General features: G+C 48.4%; 2 protein-coding genes across 10 annotated transcripts in view; both read left to right on the forward strand.

Moving 5' to 3' along the window:
• Positions 1-1,301: 1,301 nt before the first annotated feature.
• LOC120593300 (uncharacterized) lies at positions 1,302-6,997 on the forward strand. The gene is made up of 9 exons (XM_039851071.1): positions 1,302-2,663; positions 2,932-3,544; positions 3,938-4,046; positions 4,256-4,320; positions 4,403-4,501; positions 4,755-4,935; positions 5,540-5,604; positions 5,787-5,882; positions 6,256-6,997. Exons 2-9 carry the CDS (start codon positions 3,422-3,424, stop codon positions 6,514-6,516), a joined length of 999 nt encoding a protein of 332 aa, XP_039707005.1. The 5' UTR covers positions 1,302-2,663; positions 2,932-3,421; the 3' UTR covers positions 6,517-6,997.
• Positions 6,998-8,202: 1,205 nt separating this feature from the next.
• Positions 8,203-20,799, forward strand: part of INPP5B (inositol polyphosphate-5-phosphatase B) — a 42,263-nt gene continuing 29,666 nt past the window's right edge. The window contains exons 1-7 of one of the 9 annotated variants that reach the window (XM_039850990.1): positions 8,203-8,287; positions 8,978-9,059; positions 10,102-10,197; positions 11,135-11,232; positions 11,381-11,410; positions 12,679-12,789; positions 16,296-16,427. In XM_039850990.1, coding sequence (XP_039706924.1) covers positions 9,004-9,059; positions 10,102-10,197; positions 11,135-11,232; positions 11,381-11,410; positions 12,679-12,789; positions 16,296-16,427 — 523 coding nt within the window. In that variant the 5' untranslated portion in view covers positions 8,203-8,287; positions 8,978-9,003. Of the gene's footprint in view, positions 8,288-8,977; positions 9,061-9,807; positions 10,198-11,134; positions 11,233-11,380; positions 11,411-12,678; positions 12,790-16,295; positions 16,432-16,559; positions 16,673-20,799 lie in introns of those variants that run through there. The other 8 variants (XM_039850995.1, XM_039850996.1, XM_039850991.1 and 5 more) reach the window with 8 other exon arrangements.

Here is a 20,799-nt window from a genome sequence, read left to right on the forward strand (position 1 = left end):
CATAACCTCTTTCACCACTTCCCCAAATGAGGACCTAATAGCTAATAGCACTACCCCAGTTATGATAAGCCCTGCCCTTAGTTGAGTCAGCCATTAAAAGGGAAAGATGGGGAGGGTAAGCCAGGGCCTCTGTTAAGGACAAAGCTGTTGGCACCAAGGTTTCCCCTTTTTGTTTGTATAAAGAAATGAGTTGGGCTGTTTTGGAATGGGCCTGCAGCCCTTTCCCTTCCCCAAGCCTCAGCAGCCTGGCCTACAGTGGAACTAGGACCAACAGTGACTTTGTGACTTCACCCGCTTGCTAGTTCAGAACGAATGTCTTTGGTGATCTCTCCTCTACTGAGAAGTGGCTAATATTTTTGTGCCCTCCAAGTTCAGATAGCCAAGATTTGGGTGGAGTTGGGCAGCTGCCCCAGGAGCTGAATCTGTTATCCCAAATGGAAAACACGGGGAGCCGAGGCGGCTCCGATCTGCCCGCAGGCAGAATCATCTGAAGGTCTGGGCTTTCTCCAGAGAGCCCCCTTGCCCCTCAGCACTCAGACTTTCAGTCCGTCTGTAATGTATCTACTTGTAAAACTCCTGAGTTGGAACTGGCCTTCTCCCTCACACTTCCCTGTTGCCCTGGTAACCTCTGTGGCAATAGGTTTTCACCACCCAGCCCTTGTGGCACTTCACTCTCGATATTTTCCTTTCTGGTTCAACCTATCCCTAGGGCAACTCCTCACGTGCTTGTCTGTGCTTTGGCTCATCCAGTCACTTAAAATCCCAGCTGGGCAACCTGTCCAGGGCCTGAGCTGCTGAAGCAGAGTGAGTGGATAATTAAACCTGATTGAGCCATCTAGAAACACTGATTACCGAAAACAAGCCCAAAGTGCAAGGAGACCTTGCCAAGTGGGAAGAGATTTAATAACCTTGGAAATGGGAAATGTGGGGACTTTCTGTTAGAGCAGCATCGGGGCCTCCAAGGAGTGCAGCTGTCACATTCCTCAGCACCCCTCTTTAGGAGTGGGTACCCAGAACTTCAAGATTAAGGCGCTATGCCAAGAACCTGTTTTTCTTCTTCACAGTGTGCAGGGGAGATGGGACCTGGTTCTGTGGAGTCCTGCCTTCACCCTTGCCCAGATAACTGCAGTCCTGTGAACTACGTACCGGAGCAGCCTTGGCGGGAACCTGGGGCTTCCCTATCATAGCAAAGGCTACTTTTCTTTGTTACCTCCATCCAGATATTGTATTCATGCTTTTTATGTGTCAGGTACAGTGAGGTTTGCAAACCTTGAAGATTAGGTGGAGGTGAGATGGTGGGAGCAGAACCAGAGATGAGGCTCGGTGACAACCTCCTGGTCAGGCAGGAAGAGCCATGTGGCCAACTCCACACAGCCCCAAGGGCACAGCTGTTAGATTCAGTGAAACTTGGCATCAGAAGTGGTTCTCCTCAGAGGTGACTCCTCAAAGTCTGGACTTGAGAGGGTCTGCTGCAGGTAGAACAGGATTCCAGCTGAGCCCCCTGACTAGGCTGGGGAAAGAGTGGAGGGTTGCATTTTCTTGGTTTAGATCAGTAGTTCTTAATCTTTTTGGGATCATAGATTCCTCTAGAAATACAAAGATAACTGTGGACTTTCTCCCTAGGAAGATAGACGTGCATAGATATTTCTACACACAATTTTAGGGGTTCATGAATCTCCGGAAGTCCATCTTTGGTTCCTGAGCCTCATAAGAATCTCTCCTTTAGATGTGGAGTCTGAACCTCTGCCAGGGTGCTTCCTGCTGAGAATAGATGATTCAGTTCACTCTTCAAGGAGGAAAGCTACCCCATCAGAGAAGCTGCAGGACTCCGTCTGCTACTCCCACCCCAGGCAAAAAGCATCTGGGGAGAACCCAATCTGGGACTGATCCCCAGATTGGAGTTGCTGAACCCAGGGGCCGATCCTGGGATGACCTTCCCAGGAGCAGGAGTCTCCTCGCTCCCTACCTCCGAGAGGAAAGTGAAATCTGTGTCCAGCCTCAACCAGTCATCCCTCCCTCCACTTTCTGTTCTCTGCCTGGAACACTCTACAAAGGGACCACCCCAAAGGTAACTGATGTGTTGGGAGAGTGAGAGGCACACAAAGTTCTGAGGTTTTTCTTCCTCCTTCATTATTATTATTTTTTATCCTTGGAATGATATTGCCTCTCCCCACCTCATCCATCAAGTCCTGCCAGTAGCCTCACCTCAGCGTTCTTGTGGCAGGAATGAGTCTGTGACTTCTTCCCACGCTACCGTTTCCACTAGTTGCTGGACAGTTCTCCCATTCCAGGCAGGCTCTGGGAGGACACTGCCCCCGCCCCGCCCTCCTCTGATCTCTTCTGAGAGCCCTCTCTACCTGCCATGTTTCTGATCTATACAAAGCACGTCCCAGTGGGATGTGGGGATGGGGGTCCTTCGATCTGCCTAAGCTGTCAGTTGGCTTTATTTTCTCCCTCTAGCTACAGTCTAGACATTGGCTGTGCTTCCTTTTTTGCCTGTGACCCCTGTGTGTCCCCAGTGGCAGCAACATCACAGAGAATTCCCAGAGCTGGCAAATGATTGGAGGGGAGGAGGAGCAGCTGCCAGCTTCCGGGGGCTGCATTTGCAGCCTCCCTGACTCATGCACACACACTCTCTGCCCTCTGCACCTACGGGTGTGCAGGTAGGTCTACAGCTTGGAGGGAATGGGGCACAGGGAATATTGAGAATATTCTCTCCAGCCATGGAGAGGGGCACAAACTAAAGTAGATGGGCAAGGAGCCAGAACTAATACAGACTAGGAGATAACAATCAAGGCTTTGCTGGCTTTCTGATTCTGTTGAGTGTCTATTTGGCCCCTTCCCACTCCTGAGCTGTCCCGGCAGCCTCATCTACCCAAACCAGGGGGAGGAAGAGGGACTTGTGTGGGAGGCTTGGACCCTTCCTTTCAGGACACACGGACCTTCTCTTAACCTGCTCATCTTGGAGATGGAGGTCCCCTTGGAGAGTTGCTGACTGGACGAAAGCTGCTTCTTGAGTGTAGTGTTGGAGAGAACAGCGGAGAGGCTGAGGCTCCTGGTGGTAAGGAGGAGGAAGAGTAGAGAAAGAAGTAGCCCCTATTCCTAAGGGGTCCTATCCTGCCTCACCTCAGCACCCTGGATCCTGAGCATTGCCCCCATTTGTGCATTAAAGACTACAGCCAGAAGGGGCCCAGCCCAGAGAGGGTCCTAGCTCTAGCCATCACCTGAGAGACACATCCAAGGGCTAATGGAGGAGTATAGCCCTGAAGATAAGGAAACATGCCCTGGAAATGTTGGGGGCTGGGTTGTGCGCAGCCTCCCAGGGTTGGGTGGGAAGATGAGAATGCACTTCTCATCTCCTGCAGTATTCTACCTTGCATGGAAAAACCTGAACCAGGCTTAGTAGACCCTTACAGTTCTGATGCCCCAGTCCTGGGGGAAGAGCCAGGATCCAGATATCCAGGGTCTGAGAGCTACCTCTTTCCTTTGGCTCATCTCTGATTTGGGAACAGAGCGGGGTCTGAACCAGAAGAACCTGGACAAGGTGAGCCCTGACTTCTGACCCTCTCTGTGAGCCAGGGTTTCCTTGCCCTGGGCCAGCTGTTACCCCCCACCCTCCACCCTTGGCACCTTCTGATGTTAGAGGCAAATGAGGCCAGATCAGTGGCACCAATGTTTATTTCCTGTCACTGCACCTGTTCCAGCTCTGTCTCTCTGGGCTGCTGCTGTTGCCAGGCCAATAACTTTCCCTCTCAGAGGGGCTGTCACTAGGCTGGAGGCCCCATTGTGCCTGCCTTAATGTCACTGACAGTATGACTTGTAGGAAGCAAAAGCTCTGCCCCTGGGGCCCTTTTTTTCCCTGCAGGTTGATCTCCCCTGCTCCCCAGCCTCAATTTACTCATCTGCGTAGTGTAATAATGGGACTCTCTGTTTGCAGCCCTCACTTGGGCTGCCCGGGACCTGTCATTCACTCTCTCCAGCTCCTGCAGCACCTCGACAGAAGATGTCTGTGGCCAATAGTAGCCACAGGGCTGCTCTGCTCAGAGGTAGCTGTCCTCAGCCCAGGAATCCCAGCCTTTCCTAGACTCTGTGATCAACCCTAACCCATGACTATTGCTGGACCCTAGATCTGCCCCTTCTTTGCCCTGACCTCATGACCTCTTCCACTTAACCACTGCATGACCTTTCCTTGACCTGTAACCCTTGAGCTGGTTACTCTCTGCAGTGATCCCTTCTCTCTTTTTCCTCTTACCAGTCCTGCTGATATTACTGGTAGCCCAGAACCTGGCCAGATGTCAGCTGACCCCTGCTCCTGTCCAGGTAAGCAGCGTATGAAGAAATTGAGCCTCCTGGATCCCTTTAGCTATGGGAATGAGGCCATGGTGTTCAAACCCTTCCACAGATATGCCACAGCTTCCACTGCTTCGGAGAGATGTGCTACCAGGAAGCGGAGTTCGCCAACCAAATAGCAGAGTGTGAACCTGGGGAGCACCATTGTGAGGTGTGGCGTGGGGCTAATGTGGGGCCCCAGGTGGGAGGCCACCACGAGGGGCTGCTGCAGGGGTTGGGAGTGTGCCGTTGGAAGTGGGGCTGACATTCAGGTACATACAGGAAGGTGCTGGGAGAGAGACACTGAAGCAGGAGGGAGAGGAGTCAGTGTTTGAGATGCTGGGAGAACTCAAGATACAGCCCAGGACTGTATCTCGACTCCCCATCCCCATCCTCCTGGACTCTCTGGCACTCTGTTTACGCAGCTGATTCAACTCACTGCTGCTCACTACATGGCCCGGTGCAGCTCCAGGTGTGAGGGGGAAATTGGAACTGATTTCAGCCCTTGCCTACTGGCCAACAACTCGGCCCTCAGCCTGGGACCCTGCTCTCTGCAGTGCTGCAGTGGTGGCCCACTTTGCCTGGTGCTCAATGAGTTGGACTCCGGTGAGACAGTCCCACTACCCGCAGCTCCGAGCCTATCCTCCATTGCCCTCCAACTCCGAGCCCCCACTCTGACTCCTGCTCCCATGGGCCCCATAAGCTCTGAGCCCCACCACATCTCTCCCCAGCCCTGAGCCTTGCCTGCTCACTAACCCTCACCTCTGAATCCCACCTTTTCACAGGTCCTCAAATCTGAGCTCAGTTTTTGCCAACTTCTCAACTTCTGTCAACACCCTAACCTCTAAACGTTTCCAGGCTGACCCTTATCTTTGTGGTCTATCCTACTGACTCTCCAAGTCTGAGCTTTCTACCTTCAGTGTTCTACCCCCTACTAGATTCTCTTTCCTAACTCCCACCTTTCCCCAGGCCTTCTTAGCCAGCGCTCCCTTCCACCCCTTCCCACCCCCCCACACCCCGCAAGCTTTAAGGCAGCCAGAACAATCTCCTGTGCTTGTCTAGGGTGGTAGCATAGGGGAAAGTTTCAGGTTGTGACTGTCCCACACACAAGATGCCCTCCCTTGGGGCGGAGGCTGGGACTTTGCAGAGGAATTGCCCCGCAGCTGAGGTGTTACAGCACTTCCCCCAGGCAACCCTGCCCTGCCTTTAGGTCTAGGCCACCTGACCATCCAAGAGGACAAGCTGGTTCTCACTCCACCAGCCTTTGTGAGAAATGTGAGTGTCTCTTTCACACCTGTCTGCTCTGGGAGGTGGAGGCAGGGATGGATATTGTGCGGTGGCTGGAGCCAGTGGGGTAGGCATGATGAGGCTCCAGCCTCGCTTCTGTCTGGCATTCAGTGCCTGTTCAGTCTGAACAGCTCCCCACCCCTCAACCTTCCTTCCACTTTCTCTTCCAGAAGAAAATCTGTGCCACCTTTTCCTGCCAAGGCAGTAATTGCTTCAAAGGTCAGAAAGCTGTGGCCTTGTGCCCCGTTGGCGTGGACTTCTGTGAGGTGGGCCCCCAGAGTGCTCCAAGGATTGGGGTGCTGTCCTACAGAACTGCAGGCCTTTCTCCTTCTGCCTGGGCAGAGTAGGTCAGCAGATAAATCTGTCTGGAGCTAGACCTCTGGGAGGCGGGTTGCCTGGGGTCTAGCATGCTTGGCCCTCTCAACTCAGCATTATGCTGGAATTTTCTAAGTCTCCATGACATGCCCCCATTGTTACTAATCACATTGTATGCCCTCTGGAGACTGGCTGGCTAACTTCATGGGGTGGGAGCTGGGGGTCCAGAGAGGTTCAGCTCAGCCATGGCCCACTTAACACTTTCTGCTTCCGTGAGTTGGGGAAAGGGGCCTGGGAGATGAATGGTTCCATCTCTTCTTGCAGCTGAAACGCTTCAGCTCAGGCTACACTGCGGGTTGCAGCCAGGCCTGTATGGCAGGGATCCACAGGTGTTATGGGGCTGTGACTCAGTCCTGCTTCCAGGAGTGCTGCCAAGCCTCAACCTCAGGCAGCTGCCTCCAGCTGGATGGGAACCTCCACTTCAACCAAGCAGCCCCAGGGGCCACCAGGAACCCCCTGTACTGGTCCCTGGTTGGGGCGATGCTGCTCCTCAACTCTGCCCTGCTCCTATTCCTGCTCCCCTAGCTGAGCCCAGCTGAATTGGGGAGCAGCATCCAGCAAGCCCCCAGGCCCACCCCCAGCTCTGATTCCTATAGCTGTATCTTTACTAAAAGGGGTTTATTTTGTCTGGGCTCTCGGCTCCCCCTTTGCCTAACCATTGTGTCCTCTAAGGAGTCAGGGCCTTAGCCCCAATCCCAAGGAGAGGCTGGGGTTTATCCGAAAAAACAGAACAATTTTTTTTTTTTTCCTGCCTGACCCTCATCGAGTGGGAAGACCCAAAAGTTCTGCAAGGGAAAGATTATAAAAAGAGCCTGGCCCCATCCATTTTTCCCATACCCTCCTCCCAAGCCTTTGACATTAAAGCATGGGGCTGGGATTGGGGTTCCCCCACTTTCCTGCAGTGACACCCAACCCATTTACCTCTAAGGGTCTGTATCAATCCCCTTTCCCCTCATCCTCCACATGATTCTGAAACCAAATTCAAATAAACCTGATATTCATTTGTGCCGTGGTTGTTTCCAGGAAAAGGAAAAGATTGGGAAGAAGGTGATGGTTGTTTCTGGAACAGGTTTATATATACAAAGTTGGACTTCATATAAAGTCGTCAGGGCAGCAACTCCCAGCTTAGGGAAGGAAGAAGAGGCACTGGTTAGAAGTTACAGCGTTACTCCTTCCCCAGCACAGCCCCTTCAGTTTGAGTCAAAGCTTGAGGGCAGGTGTAGTCATTATGATAATTCATTAATTTAATAATTCAATAAACATGAGGGCTGACTGTGCCAGGGTGGTAAGGAAAAGACATAGTCCCATCCTCAGGGAGGGTACAGCTTAGTGAAATGGCCAATAGGCTGAGAGACCAGTACTGGACTCTCTTATCTGAGCTCGCCCTTTTTTGTCCATCTAGAGCAACCTCCTCATCTTAGATGGGGAAATGAGGCCTAAAAAGAGAAAGGCCTTGCCCAAGTGTACATGGCTCGGTGAATCAGGGGATGGGGCTTGGGAACAATAAAGGGCACTGTTTCCGGAGGAGAAGAAGAGAGAACTGGGACTCAGCACAGCCCAGCATAGGAACAGTGTCACATCCTTTACAAAGTGCATTCACACCTATTCTCATGCCGCTCCATGAGGCAGACAGGTTGGGTGTTCCCCATCATATGTCATACATACATCATATGCATACACGTGAAGCTAAGGGAAGAAATAACAGGCAGCGTGTACCGGTGTCTGGCCAGTGGCATAGAAGTTGGAGTCAGACTTAATCAGTTGAGGCCCAATTTTGCACTTGCTAGCTGCAGGGCCTTGGTCAAATTGGGGAATCTCTCTGAGCCTCAGTTTCTCCAGCTAGAAAGTGGATAATGGTTCTTCATTGTGTTGTTCCCCCTTTAAGCTAGTACAGGGTACTTATTTGGGGAGGAAGAGTTCTAGCAGAGGCCAGAGTTGGCCCACATGAATGAGAGGAGTTGAGAAAGGAATTGAGGAGAAAATAAAAATGCATTATTTTTTCTCTTGAGGCAGACATGACTGTCTTCCTTCCCGGCCCTGGGAGGGTAAATCTGGCCTCATGACTTAGAGGATCAGAGGTGGAGGTTAGGGCATTCATTAGGAAAACTTTTTTGGAACAGGCAGCCCAGTGCACCCCAGGACCTAAGGAGTTAATAGGGGCGGGGGGGGAGCCCCCCATGTTTGGCGTAGGCATGCTGGGACTTGAAGGCTGAATGACCATTGTGCGCAGGGGAGGCTGGGAAATGTAGTCATTGGTGGCCAGGGACCGGGGTGTCCAGCGGTGACAGCTCAGGAGGTAGGTGGCAACGACAGGGGGCTGGGAGCAGAGAAGCCAGGACAGGGCTGGGCAGGAGGGAGGGAGCCAGCTGAGGGCCGAGACCCCTGTCCTGCGCCTGCGGAACTGGACGCCCCCCTTGGCCTGCGGCTGATGCAATGGGGCCTGCTGGGCTGGGGTGGGAGCCAAGGAGCAATGGGACACTTTTCCTGTCTTCAAAGAAAGAAGAACAAAACTGGGGTTCTTGTCCAGAATGAGACCCTCCCTTCCTGGGAGTAACAGGATGCTCCCCAAACCCCATGCAGACACACCACTGACACTTCCCAGAGAGGTGCCCGCAGAACTAATACTGCTCTCTGAAAGGGAGGCATAGCCCTATCCCCGGAGCAATGAGAACGTGTCCCTCTCTCCATTAATGGAACCAGGCACCCCACTTCCCACAGGTAGACTGGACCCCACTCAGGAACAATGGGACACTCTCCTAGACAAGAGATGATACAACAAATTGTACATCCTACCAGGGGCAAAGAGTCAGCTCCTCTTTACAAAAAACTTTACAAGGCCCATTCTAGGGAGGAAGAGGGTCAGGCCTCTTTTACCTTCTCCTTGCACAAAGCCCCCTCTTCCCTGACCCCAGCCCTCTGAGGCAGCTCTATCACTACCTGGATAACTTGTTAACCAAAGGGGGCTCCCATCTGCACTGCCCCCCAGGGTGGGTCTGCTCAGCGAGGGCCAGCATGGACCAGTCCGTGGCGATCCAGGAGACTCTGGCTGAGAGGGAATATTGCATCATCATATCCTTCCCAGCGCTGAGCTTCCCAGCCCCTGAGCCTCCTCTGGCCTTGAGAAGTGGAATAGAATGTGTCTATGTGTCTATCTGCTCTCCCTCTTTCTGTGCCATCAGTGTAGAAGGAAACCACTATTAACTAAGTACTTACTCAGTACTAAACTCTCTGCTAGGTGTTCTTTTTCTTTTTTCTTTTTTAATTACAGTTGACATTTAATGATATGTTAGTGTCAGGTGTACAGCATAGTGGTTAGACATTTATATAACTTATGAAATGATCCCCCCAATAAGTCTAGTAACCCCTAACACCATACATAGTTATTACAACATTATTGACTATATTCCCTATGCTGTATTTTACTTTCCCATGTAACTACCAATTCGTACTTCTTAATTCCTTCATCTTTTTTACCAGCCCCTCAAACTCACTCCCACCTGACAACCACCAGTTTGTTCTCGGTATCTATGAGTTTGTTTCTGTTTTGTTTGTTTGTTTATTTTGATTTTTAGATTCCACATATAAGTGAAATCATGTGGTATTTGTCTTTCTCTGACTTATTTCACTTAGGATAACATCCTCTATGTCCATCTATGTTTGTCCAAATGGTAAAATTTCATTCTATTTTAAGGACGAGTAAGATTCCATTGTATATATGTACCATATCTTCTTTATCCAATTGTCTGTTGATGGACAAGTGAGTCTTGTTTTCTTATCCTGCGTCTTTTGATTGGTGCATTTAATCCATTTACATTTAAAGTAATTCTTGATAGTTATGTAGTTATTGCCATTTTATTATTCACATTTTTTAATCTTTTTGTCTCTTCTGCCAGGTGCTTTAACTACGCAGTTCTCCACCCAACCCCCTTTGAAGTTGGGGTTTATTATCCCCATTTCGCAGATAGGGCAAGTTCAGAGAGGTGAAGTGACTTGCTCAAGGTTACACAGTAAATCTGTGTGGGCAAGAGAAGGGCAGGGAAGGTGGGGTGGGCTGGATTGGTAGAGCCCTGGCTTCCTGTTTCGTTCAATTTCCCTTGACCCTGAGCAGCAGGCGGTACAAGGTGTACTGTGTGAGGGAGACAGCAGGGAGAGCCGTCTCCTGGGGCTCGTGCGCTACAGCCCAGAACGTGGAGTTCAGGAACATGCGTAAGTGAGGGGTTTGGTCCTTGCCCATCTGGGCCATGGGGTTAGTCTTTACTATACCTTCCAGCTGGACTTCAGGCATCCCTCTGGGGCAGAGTCTGAATCTTCTAGAATAATTATATTAATGATAGTTAATATTTTAGAACACTATATATTTTTTAACCTTTGTTTTCAATATAATTGATTTAATTACAAATTTATAATGAACACTATATTCTTAGCCCTTCATATATATCAGCTCATATAATCCTCAACCATCTGGAGAAGAGGTAGTTTAACATACTGGCCCAGATCTTGAGCCTCATGGCCTGACTGCCTGGGTTCAAATACAGGCTTTGTTACTTTCGAGCCACACAGTCTTGAGCAAGGTGTTTTGTTCCTGTGTACCTCAATTTGCTTAGACTAAAGATTAAAGTGAGTTATCACATGTAAAGTGTTTAAAACACTAGAAAGTACTCAATAACATCCACATATTACACAGAAACAGAGAGAGAATAATAATGCTTGTCAAAGGTCTCATCGCCAGCATGTGAACCTCAGGATCTCAGAGCTGGCAGGGAGGGACCTTAGACATTTTCTAATCCACCTCCCTCACTTTATAGATGAAGAAACTGAGGTTCAGAGAGGGGAAGGTGGTGGCTAAGGTTGTGCTGTTCTACCACAGGCGGTGCTAGAAAGTATAATGGATAGATCAAGCACATGTTTTACTAACAAAGCAGGGTCTCCCCAAAAGGAGACAAGTTCACCTTTGGTGACCTATCCATAAATCGCAGTCTCTAATAGGTACCATGGATAGAGAGGGTATGATGATTGTGCAGAACTGGGTACAATCAGCACAGCCCTAGGGACCAATGAGGGAGCGTGAGCACCCCAAGGCCACCATGATGGGCCTGAGAGACAGCCAGTGGGTCTGGTCCTTACTTCTGCTTCCTGCCCTCAGTCTCTTCCTGTATACGCACCGGAGGATGGCCATTACTGGGGATGATGTCTCTTTGGACCAGATAGTGCCGGTCTCAAGGGATTTTACGCTGGAAGAAGGTGCCACAAGGGGCTGGGTGGGATAAGGCCCCCTGCTCTGGGCCCCCAGGTCATTTCTACCCTTGTTGGGGTTGGGCACTGGGAGCAAGGACAGTGCTGTGGCACTCGGTGCTCAATAGCTAAGGCCTTTTCATTTTCCTTCCCACAGTGTTCCCAGATGGTGAACTCTACATTCTTGGTGAGTGGATCTTTCAGTCTGGGTCCCAGTCGGGGAAGGGGGTACAGGCTCTGCAGAAGGAAATGATGTGAAGTAAGAGCACCCTCTGATACCCTTATCAGACCCTGCAGGGTCCAGTCTGCCCACCTCTCTTGCCTCAGTTCCTATCACTCGCTTCCACGCTTGCTGGGCTTGGAATCCTCTGGATTGCTTCCATCACCTCAAACATGACAGGTTCTCAGCACAAAGTCCCTGCACATGCTGTTCCCTCTTCCTGAAAGCTCTCACACCTCTTTTTCTCTTAGCATCTTTCAGGGCTTCAGTTCACACTTTACTTTTTCCAGGAAGCCTTTGTTGAACTCCTGAAATTATATCTCATTGATACACATTCCTTTGTCTCATCCTTGCCTCTGTCACTCACAGAGATTTAATTTTTTGTAGTGACCTACTTAATGTCTGTCCTCTTTGTCAGACTATAGTAGTAGTAATATGAATAGAAATGAATATTTAATCAATAATTATCTTGTGCCAGGCACTATGCCAAGAGCTTTACACACATCATATGGTGCTTTCCTTACTACAACTCTGTGAGGTTTTTACTGTTTTCATCCCCATTTTATGGACCAGGTAACTGAGGCCCAGAGAAATGAAATAATTTAGTAAGTGGTAGAACCAGGATTCAAACTCAGAACCCAGACTTTGTAGCCCATACTTTTGATCATTCTGCTAGACTGCTCCTAGTTACTCATTAGTTCAGCACATGTTTTGGGATGCTTTCCATGTGGCTGCCAGGGGCTGGGGTTCTGCTATGAACAAGACACAATCCACAGTCTACTCCTTGAAGACAAGCCACACCTGTTCTCTTCACCACGGTATTCCCTAGTGCCTAGCTCCTGCCTGGCACAGTTGGATAGACTGACTGACGGACAGCCCCTCTTGTCTGCCTCTATGTGCTTTTCATTCCACTTGCAGAGGGATAGACCACACAGGTCAGAGAACTTGCAGCTCTGTCTCTTTCAGCTCTGTCTAGTTCTGCTGTGGCAAGCCTTATTGACTTTTTGGAGCCTTGGTCCATACCCGCTATAGAGTGAGGATGATGTTAATTTGGAACTGATGGTACAGAGGGTGCCCTTATTTCTCCAGCAGCAGCCTTTAGTGAATTGCTTAAGGGCCGAAGAGATTTTGGGAGGTTGGGCTGCTGATTCTCCATTCAGAGAACTCCAGCCTTAAGGTGCAACCATCCTCAGCTCCTGAAGGTCAAGGGCTCATTTCTGGCCTCTTCTATGCAGGCTCAGATGTGACCGTCCAGCTGGACACAGCAGAACTCAGCCTCATATTCCAGTTACCCTTTGGTTCACACACCAGGACGTTCCTCCAGGAAGTTGCTAGGGCCTGTCCAGGTAGGTAACACCCCAAGCTCCCTGGGGGAATTGGCTGGGCACTGACCTACCCACTATCAGTTGGTTTTCTATACTCTGGACTCACACTCCACAGTTTCTGTTCTCTCAAAACTATTGTCATGTGACCACAGTGCCCCTAGGCCACCAGCCGATCACGGTGATTGCTTTTCAATTTTTCTGTTTTTGGACCTGAGTTTTAATTCTAGCAGGGCCACTTTGTCCTCTTGGCTTTGGGCATGGCTGCACAGGGTAGTTGTGATTCTGATGTAAAATCTCTTACAAGTTGGCAGGGTCAATAGCTTCTAGAGTCCCATCTTCCCTCTCTCTGCCAGCTAGAACTAAGAGAAATCTGTCATATAGGCCCTCCTGCCCTTGAACTCTGCTCTGTCCCCCACTGCAGCTGAGAAAATGGTCTAGCTTTGGCTTAGCAAGGAGAGGTTAGCAGCCTCTAAGGCAGAATTTGTTTAGACTGGGAAATCAGCCAGGCATATTTGTAAAGGAGAATTTGTATAGAGCAGAGGATCAGCCATGGAACATGCAAATTTGAGCCACCAGGTGCTGGGGCTTAGGTGTTTACCCAACACTGTGACTTGTTTCCTTTCAGACTAACATCTTGTCTCTGTAGGAGTGAAGGGAGGGCTTTCCTTCTGTCATGGTCTCATCATGGAGCATGAACATCGGGATGATGTGCCAGGAACAGGACTGGCCTTGAATGAAAACTGGGGTATGGGGAAAAGGAGGAAAAACAAGATTATAGAGTTCTGACTGCCTGGTTAAGGAGTTTAATGTTTATTTTATAAGCAGGGGGAAATTTATCTCCAAACCTTCAACTAATAAGGATAACTTATGATTATAATTAGTAGTTGTTGGAGGGGTGATAATAGTAATAACAGCAAAGAGCTTGGACTTTGAAGCTACACAGCCCCTTGCATTTAAAACCTATCTTTGCTGGTCCCTAGTTGTGTGACTTTGGGCAAATCACCTCACCTCTCTGATCCTTTGTTTTGTAGACTTTTCTACGTAAAGAATATCTTTCTCATGGAGCTGTGGGAATTAACGAGATAATGCACATGAAAAGTGCATGGTGCATAGTAGGAGCTCAGAATACTTTCTCCCCTTCCATACAAGAGTGCTCATATCTTAGGTAATGTTTATTGTTGACTTGTGTGTTAGACATCACTCTAAGAACTTTTCACACATTATCTCATTTTCTTTACCACAACCTTACACAGTAGGTATTATCGACGTTCCCATTTTACAGATGAGGAAACTGAGGCTCAGAAAGATGAAGTGCCTTGCCTGAGTACATAGCTGGTAAACTATAGAGCCAGGATTAGACAGGATTAGATATTCTACGCCAGAACTTGAGCTCTTGAGTTTTGCTCTAATGCTTTCTATGCTCCTTGTCACCCTGTCCCATATAAACGACTCAGGGAAGGCTTCATTTAGAAGGTGGTGTCTAATCTGAGACTTGAAGGATGAATTTTTTTTTTTCCAGGCAGGCAGCAAGAGAAGGACAGTCGGAGGGAATAGCAGGTCATTTGGTGGGACTGAACTCGCAGTAGGAGGAGGGTGCAGAAAGCTGAGTCAGGAGAGGCCTGCAGAGGCAGCTCATGAAGGGTCTTAAATAACCAACAAAGAGCCTGGATTTTGCCCTTTAGCTTGTGGGAGCTTTAGGAGTTTTAAAGGAGGAACTACAAGGCAGGATTTGCAGGTCAGAAAAGCTCATCTGGCAGCTGGTGCTGGAGAAGGGATCCTAGAGTGGGGAGATCAATGGGAATGTGTCGCAATAGTCAGGCATAAAAAATGAGACTTTAACCAGGGCTTGGTAATTAATGGGGATGGGGAAGAGAGAATGGACTGGAGAGATCAAACAGATGAGAATGAAAGCGCTATGGGAGCAATGAGTTTGGGTGTTCACAAAATATTCACAACTTTGGCCCCATTGGTTAGAACAGTGCCTGGCATGTGCCAGGCACTTAATACATATGTGCTGAATGGATGAACAGAGCTTGGAACCCAGCTGTGAGAATGAAGGAGAGACAGGAGTTGACGATGACTTCCCTCTTTTAGGCTTTGTTGCCTTGTAGTTCCCTGAACTGCTCTTTCTTCTGGGGTCCACACCTGGGGTAACCAGCAGGGAAACTGTGCTAACTCAACTTCTCTGAACAGTTGACAGGAGGCCTGAGTGAGAGAGGGCTATAAGAGCTAACAGGCTCTTGGATATCCACCAGCTCAAACCCAGTATTTTACAGATAAAGAGACTGAAGTCCAGAATGAAGTTACAGATGAAAGTACTTAGGTTTTCCCCACCCAGTTCTTGGCTGATAATGTGCAGCACAAAAGGCCAAGGAGTGGCAGTGCCTTGGTCATGAGACCACAGTTAGAGAAAGAATTAGCTATCATTAATTGAGCATCTACTATGTGCCAAATATTTATCTAGACAATGCATAACAACCATATTCTCCTGTTTAGTCTTTGAGCAATACTAAAGAGTGATATCCTGTTTTATAGATGAGTTAACTGACATTCATCAATTGAAATAATAGGACCAGGTTTGGAACCCCAGATTCTAACTCCAAAGCCCATAGAGCCTGAAGATTTCAGTTCTTATCCCAACTCTGCCATTTCCTAGTTGCGAAAGTGAACAATATATTTTATTTCTTCAGGCCTTGGCTTTATTATTTGTACAATGAAAATATAAACTTGCCTAATCTAGTAATACTCTAAGAGTTTTGTGAGGATCAGATGAGGCCCAGTATAGGTTAACAGTATGTAAATGCTGAAAATAATTTAAAAACTGTGTCTGGTAGTGCCATCTTCAGGACCGGGACCCAAACTTTCCTATTTATGACGTTCTTGCAAATCCATTTCAGTTTGGTCAGGTTCATGTAGTTCTACAGGGGGAGTAGGCAGGATAGCACAGGATGTAATAGCAAGTGTTTGGGAGTCAGACAGGGGTTTGAGCAAGAAGCATAAGAGACTCAAGAATTTCTAGGAAGAAGGAATGGCAATGCGGTTAAGGGGGAACCAGAGGGCTTGTCTTGAAATGTATTTCATAACAAGCACACTGCTTTTGAGTTGCTGAGAGTGGTTATGGGTAGTTAAAGCACCCAATCCACTCCCTAGTACTGACATCTGACTGAGTCCTTACTCTGCCACTCACTCTGGAACCTCAGACTTCACCACTCTGAGCTCAGTTTCCTACCTCCTAAAGTTTGTTGAGAGGATTAAGGAGGTAATATGCCTATAAAGCATAGATTAGACCTTGGCACACAGTTGCCACGAGGTTGGAGGAGTGCCGCGGGTCTACCTTGGAAGTGCACCTTTGGGTCCACATTGCATTTGAATCTCAGACACACTGTGTGCGCGAGAGAAACAGAGGGAAACAGGCTTGGAGACTCTCCGGAGAGGCTGAGCGATTTGCTCACGTTCACACAATCATGCAGAGGTGGAGCTGGCTCTTCACTCCTTTGGCTCAGTATTCCTCGTTGTTCCTGCCACAGGCTTCAACCCTGAGACCCCGGATCCTGAGTTCCTGTGGCTGTCTCGCTACAGGTGCACTGAGCAGGAACCCTGGCAGCGCGGTTGGAATTCGGCCTCAGGCACCTGGCCCGGGTGCACCAGAATTGGCGGAGGCAGGTATCCGTCTCGGAAAGGGTGGTGAGGATTGGAGGAGGTTCGGCTGCAGGGGAGGGCTTCGCTCTGTTTAGGGGTGGGGCTATGGAGAAGACCAGCCTTCGATTGGCGGAGGTGGCTCACGGGGGCGGGACCCTCTTGGGGGCGGTGCAGGCGGGGCGACGCGAGCGGTGAGATGAGAAGCTTGAAAGAGCAGACTGGGAAATGTCCGCCGCCGCCGGCTCTCGGGAGCGCGACTTTGCAGGTCTTGGGGGCGATGGGAAGCTGGATTGGGGCTCAGGGCCGGGCGCAGTGGGGGGGCCTGGCCCTTGGATGGGCAGGGGCTGCAGTTTGGTGGGTGGACGCGCTGGGCGAAGACCAAGGTCCTCGCCGTGGGAAGGCGGGGACACCGGGGCTGAAGTTCTGTGGGGATATTAATTATTCTTAGCCGAGCGTGACGAGCGCAGGCGGGTAGCAGTGGGGTACTCCGGAATCCCGAGCCTGGGGTTGTAGTAAAGCTCCGTTTCTAACTCGCTGTGTGACCTGTGGTCAGTCGCTGCCCCTCTTTGAGCCTCAATTTCTCCATCCTAACCTTCGGTCAGTTTCTTCAGCCCCGACTTTCCGAGTTTGGCTTGTGGGGGGGTGCAGTCGCCTCGACAGAGCATTCCTTTTGGATAAGGAATGGTGTGTGTATTAGGATTGCCTTGCTTTCGTGCGGGTCCTCAGCCCCTGTGATGGATGGGGCCATGCCCAGACCTGGAGTCCAGGAGAGCCCTGTCCACCCTGGGACTAGAGACGAATGAGGTTACAGGTGAAGGGGACTAAATTTTTTCCACCCAACCCTGGTGGACAGTGTCGTGCAGCACAAAAGGCCAATTGTTTTGGAGAGTATGAGGCCCAGGGCTGAAATTTGGATCAGTCTGGTGCTTTGGGAGGACCTGCAGGTCTGTATTTTCTGTCCAGCTCCTAGGTTTTCACCAGGGCATCCAGGTATTTTTTTTCTCCTGGGTGTGCTCATGCAGCTCCAGTTACGTGGGAGCTTTGGCATGACCACTAGTACCCATTTGTGCCTCTTTTCTCCACCGTTTGCTAGAGGTGAAGAACCTGTCAAGTAGCCGTGTAAAGTGTGGGCCAGCACTCCACTTGCTCTTACAAGGCTTGGAAACTATGAGGGGTAGGGTGGGGTGGAATGGCATGTTGCATAAGTTTGTAGAATGAGAGGAAACGAGGCTAGAGAAGGACTTCCTCAGTGCTTATGCTTTCCCTTTATTGCAGCCACCACAAGACGTGGTCGAAGCACCTGATGATGCTGATAGTTTGCATCTTTCATGTGCTTATCTCAGTTCACCTGAAGTGATGATCTTGAGACAGCTATTGCTTCAGTTTCCATGACATTCTGGGCTATGGTGCTGGGATCCATAGAGTTAAGATTAAGAACATATCCTTTACTTGCTCCTCGAAAGAGGATGACAGGCCCAACGGTAACAGAAAAAGATGGGTTCTGTCTTCTCTGCCAGCACAGCAGAACCAGGCTGTTGAAGTGTTTCATTCCCTAAGTAGAGAGAGGTCTTCTGCGAGAAGTCAGCACAGGTCTGAAGCCCCTCATGGTAAATGGTACAGGGATCTCGGAATTTTTCGTTTCCTTTTTTTTAAAAAAAGAAAAAGAAAAAGAAAACTAGCTACATGTTGTCAAGGTTTTGGTTTTATTTTTGATTTGAAATTATTTGTCCCCATTGTAATACTTACAGTAAGTGGGATGCCTGTATTAATTGCTAAATTGCTCATGTTAAAATTGGGAAGAAATGGCACCAAGCCCCCTGTTCTGTTTGGGTCAGCTCTGTTTCTGGAGTTGCTCTGGCCTCAGAGGAGAATCACATCTTCTACAACAAGTGGAAGGAACCCTTTTGGCCTCCTCTGGTTGTTCTGGAGCGTCTAGGCACCAAGGGAAACAGGTAGTGGATTTGGTTCTCTCCATATGCATATGGTCAAAATATCCACTTTTCAGTAGCCTGGGGGAACCAACTTGAGGCAAAAGATTGCTTAAAAATTCTATTTATGATGTATATCAGGAGAAACAGGGCTCCCCTGAGGAGCAGACAGTCTGACAGAGAGGGATCAGTGAGTCCATAAATAGAGGTAAGAAAGAGAGTGTAGGGTCGACGCAGCAGGAGGTGGTCCTTGTAGGGTGAGCCAAGGGTAAAAGCATTTTAAAGGCCTAGGTATTTGGGGGACAAGGTGAATCTGGTCTTTACTCCTCGTCTTTGCCTTGGTAGAGAAAGGAAAGAACTCACTTTGATGCTTCTCTCCAAAACGTCTATTCCTTTCTTTTGTTCTCTGCTAAATTCAGGGTGTCAGGGCAAGCTTGCTACGGATTGTGGTAGAAAAGTGAAATGCCCTTAGTTTTAGGTTGGAGTCCATGTCTTCTGGTTCAGACCCGTGTCTTTGAGCTAAGTCGTGATGTTAAAGTACAATGCAATGCTTCGAGCTGAGAGGCAGCCTTTTCATCTGATTGGCCTCTTCAGCTGCTAAGACCTTGCGCTAGTGTCAGACAAGTAGCTGTTGTAGGGAGAGGTTTTTTCCGCTTCTTCACTTACTTAACTGCTCTTCCTTGTGTAGCTTTTTCTTTCCTTAAAAAGAAATGAGGAGAAAAGCCTCCTTATTTCTATCTAGCAACTGAAGGTGCTCTTATTCAGAAAACTCCTTGGGGGATCTGGCTCAGGGCTCAGTTCTCATCCATGTCCTTGTGTAAAGTATTCAACTGCATTTCATCCTGGGCACATGCAAAGACCTGGGCTGTGTTCTGGAGGATTCTGAGCTATGCACCAGAAAGGAAATAGCTACTTAGAAGTCTCACTGGGGCAGTTCTAGGCCAGTTTAACAAAGTGGTGATAGCAAACAAATTTTGGTCTTTTTGAGGTGGTTTTTTTTATTCCATGGTTGATTCAAAGTGAGGCAGCTTTGTAGTAACTCAAATTAAGAATGAGATGTACTATGAGTATTTTTTTCCTTTGGACCCAGGAAACAAAACATTAAAGTTTGTTTGGCCTGAGAAAGGCAGTGGATGCTATTTATATCTCAGGGTAGCATAAAGAATAACCTAGATTATCAGGGTAGAAGCCAGAGAGAATGTTGGAGAAACAGCCCCTGGATGTGTCTGTCTGTTTGACCATCTGTCTTTCTCTCTCAAGTAAAGTGTGTGTGACCAACATTCTTTAGCCTAGAGAAAGTAGATTTTCCTGGATTTTTATCCTACAGGTAGAAATAATCTCCACCTTTGTGGCAAGCTCTGCAGGCTGCTAAGCAAATTAATTTGAATAATTTTGTTTCTTTAAACAAAAGAGAACCATTTATTTTTTTCCTCCTTTTCTTGTTCCCTTCTCGATTTTCCCTCATTGTCTCATGTAACCTTATGTTTGTTTCTAGAACAGGAGAAACCCCTGAAAACGTCTTTCCTTCAGAAAACAGTTATTTTTGGAATTCTACAGTAGGAGTCTAGAGCAAGAGAGGTGACCCACAGAAACATCAGTTAGAAGTGGAACTTTGCACAGAAAAATCCTCAGGGAAGGAAGGTTCAGGAATAGGGAGGCATCAATATTTATTAGAGGAAAGACAGTGTTGGAACATAGAAGCTAACTGATTTGCATATTTTCTTTGCTGCTTAAAATATACTGTAACAAATTTGTAGGCCTTCCCAGTGATGCATATGTGAACTGAAGCTAGCAAGTATGAACGATGAGGACCTGAACAAAATGTATGTCCAAGTGGCCTGTATATTTTTATTTTTATTTTCATTATTGCACCTTGGTACAATATTGGACATGACTCTTCACTTTCCTTTCTTCCACCTGTAAAATGGAAGTGAATGTTTGCCTCCCAAAAGGTCACACAGGACTTAAGGAATGCTAAATTATTTAGGGGTACTTTCATTTAGGAAACACGTTTAAGAATTTCAGATTCCCACCTCCAAGACCTTAGAAACTGGGTGCCTTCTTCAGGGCCTATCCTAGGCTGGTTTCTTCCAAATAGCTACACTCATTTTCTTCTTTACTCCTTCCTTCCCTCCAGTTTCTTTTCTCTAGAGGCAATCACTAAAACTTCAGTCATCCTTGACTTTTCTTTTCCCTCTTATGTCTAATAACCAAATTCTGTCCAAAAAATTTTTAATCTCCATAGTTCCTGTTGGTATCCTCTTACCAGAACTAATGCAGTGATGAGTCTTCCTAACCTTAAGTCTCCTTCTCCCTTAGGGATCTCTTTAGAGCATGACTTTTATTGTGTTTTATAATTTTGTATGTGAACTTGAATGTTGCATCCTTCCCTGTTGTCTACAGAATAAAGTTCAGATTCTTTAGCCGAGAGTTCAAGTCCTGCGCAGCCTGGCTTATCCCCTGC

The sequence above is a fragment of the Pteropus medius genome, unplaced genomic scaffold, assembly GCF_902729225.1.
Source record: "Pteropus medius unplaced genomic scaffold, Ma_sr-lr_union100, whole genome shotgun sequence".
NCBI classification, from domain to species: Eukaryota; Metazoa; Chordata; class Mammalia; order Chiroptera; family Pteropodidae; genus Pteropus; species Pteropus medius.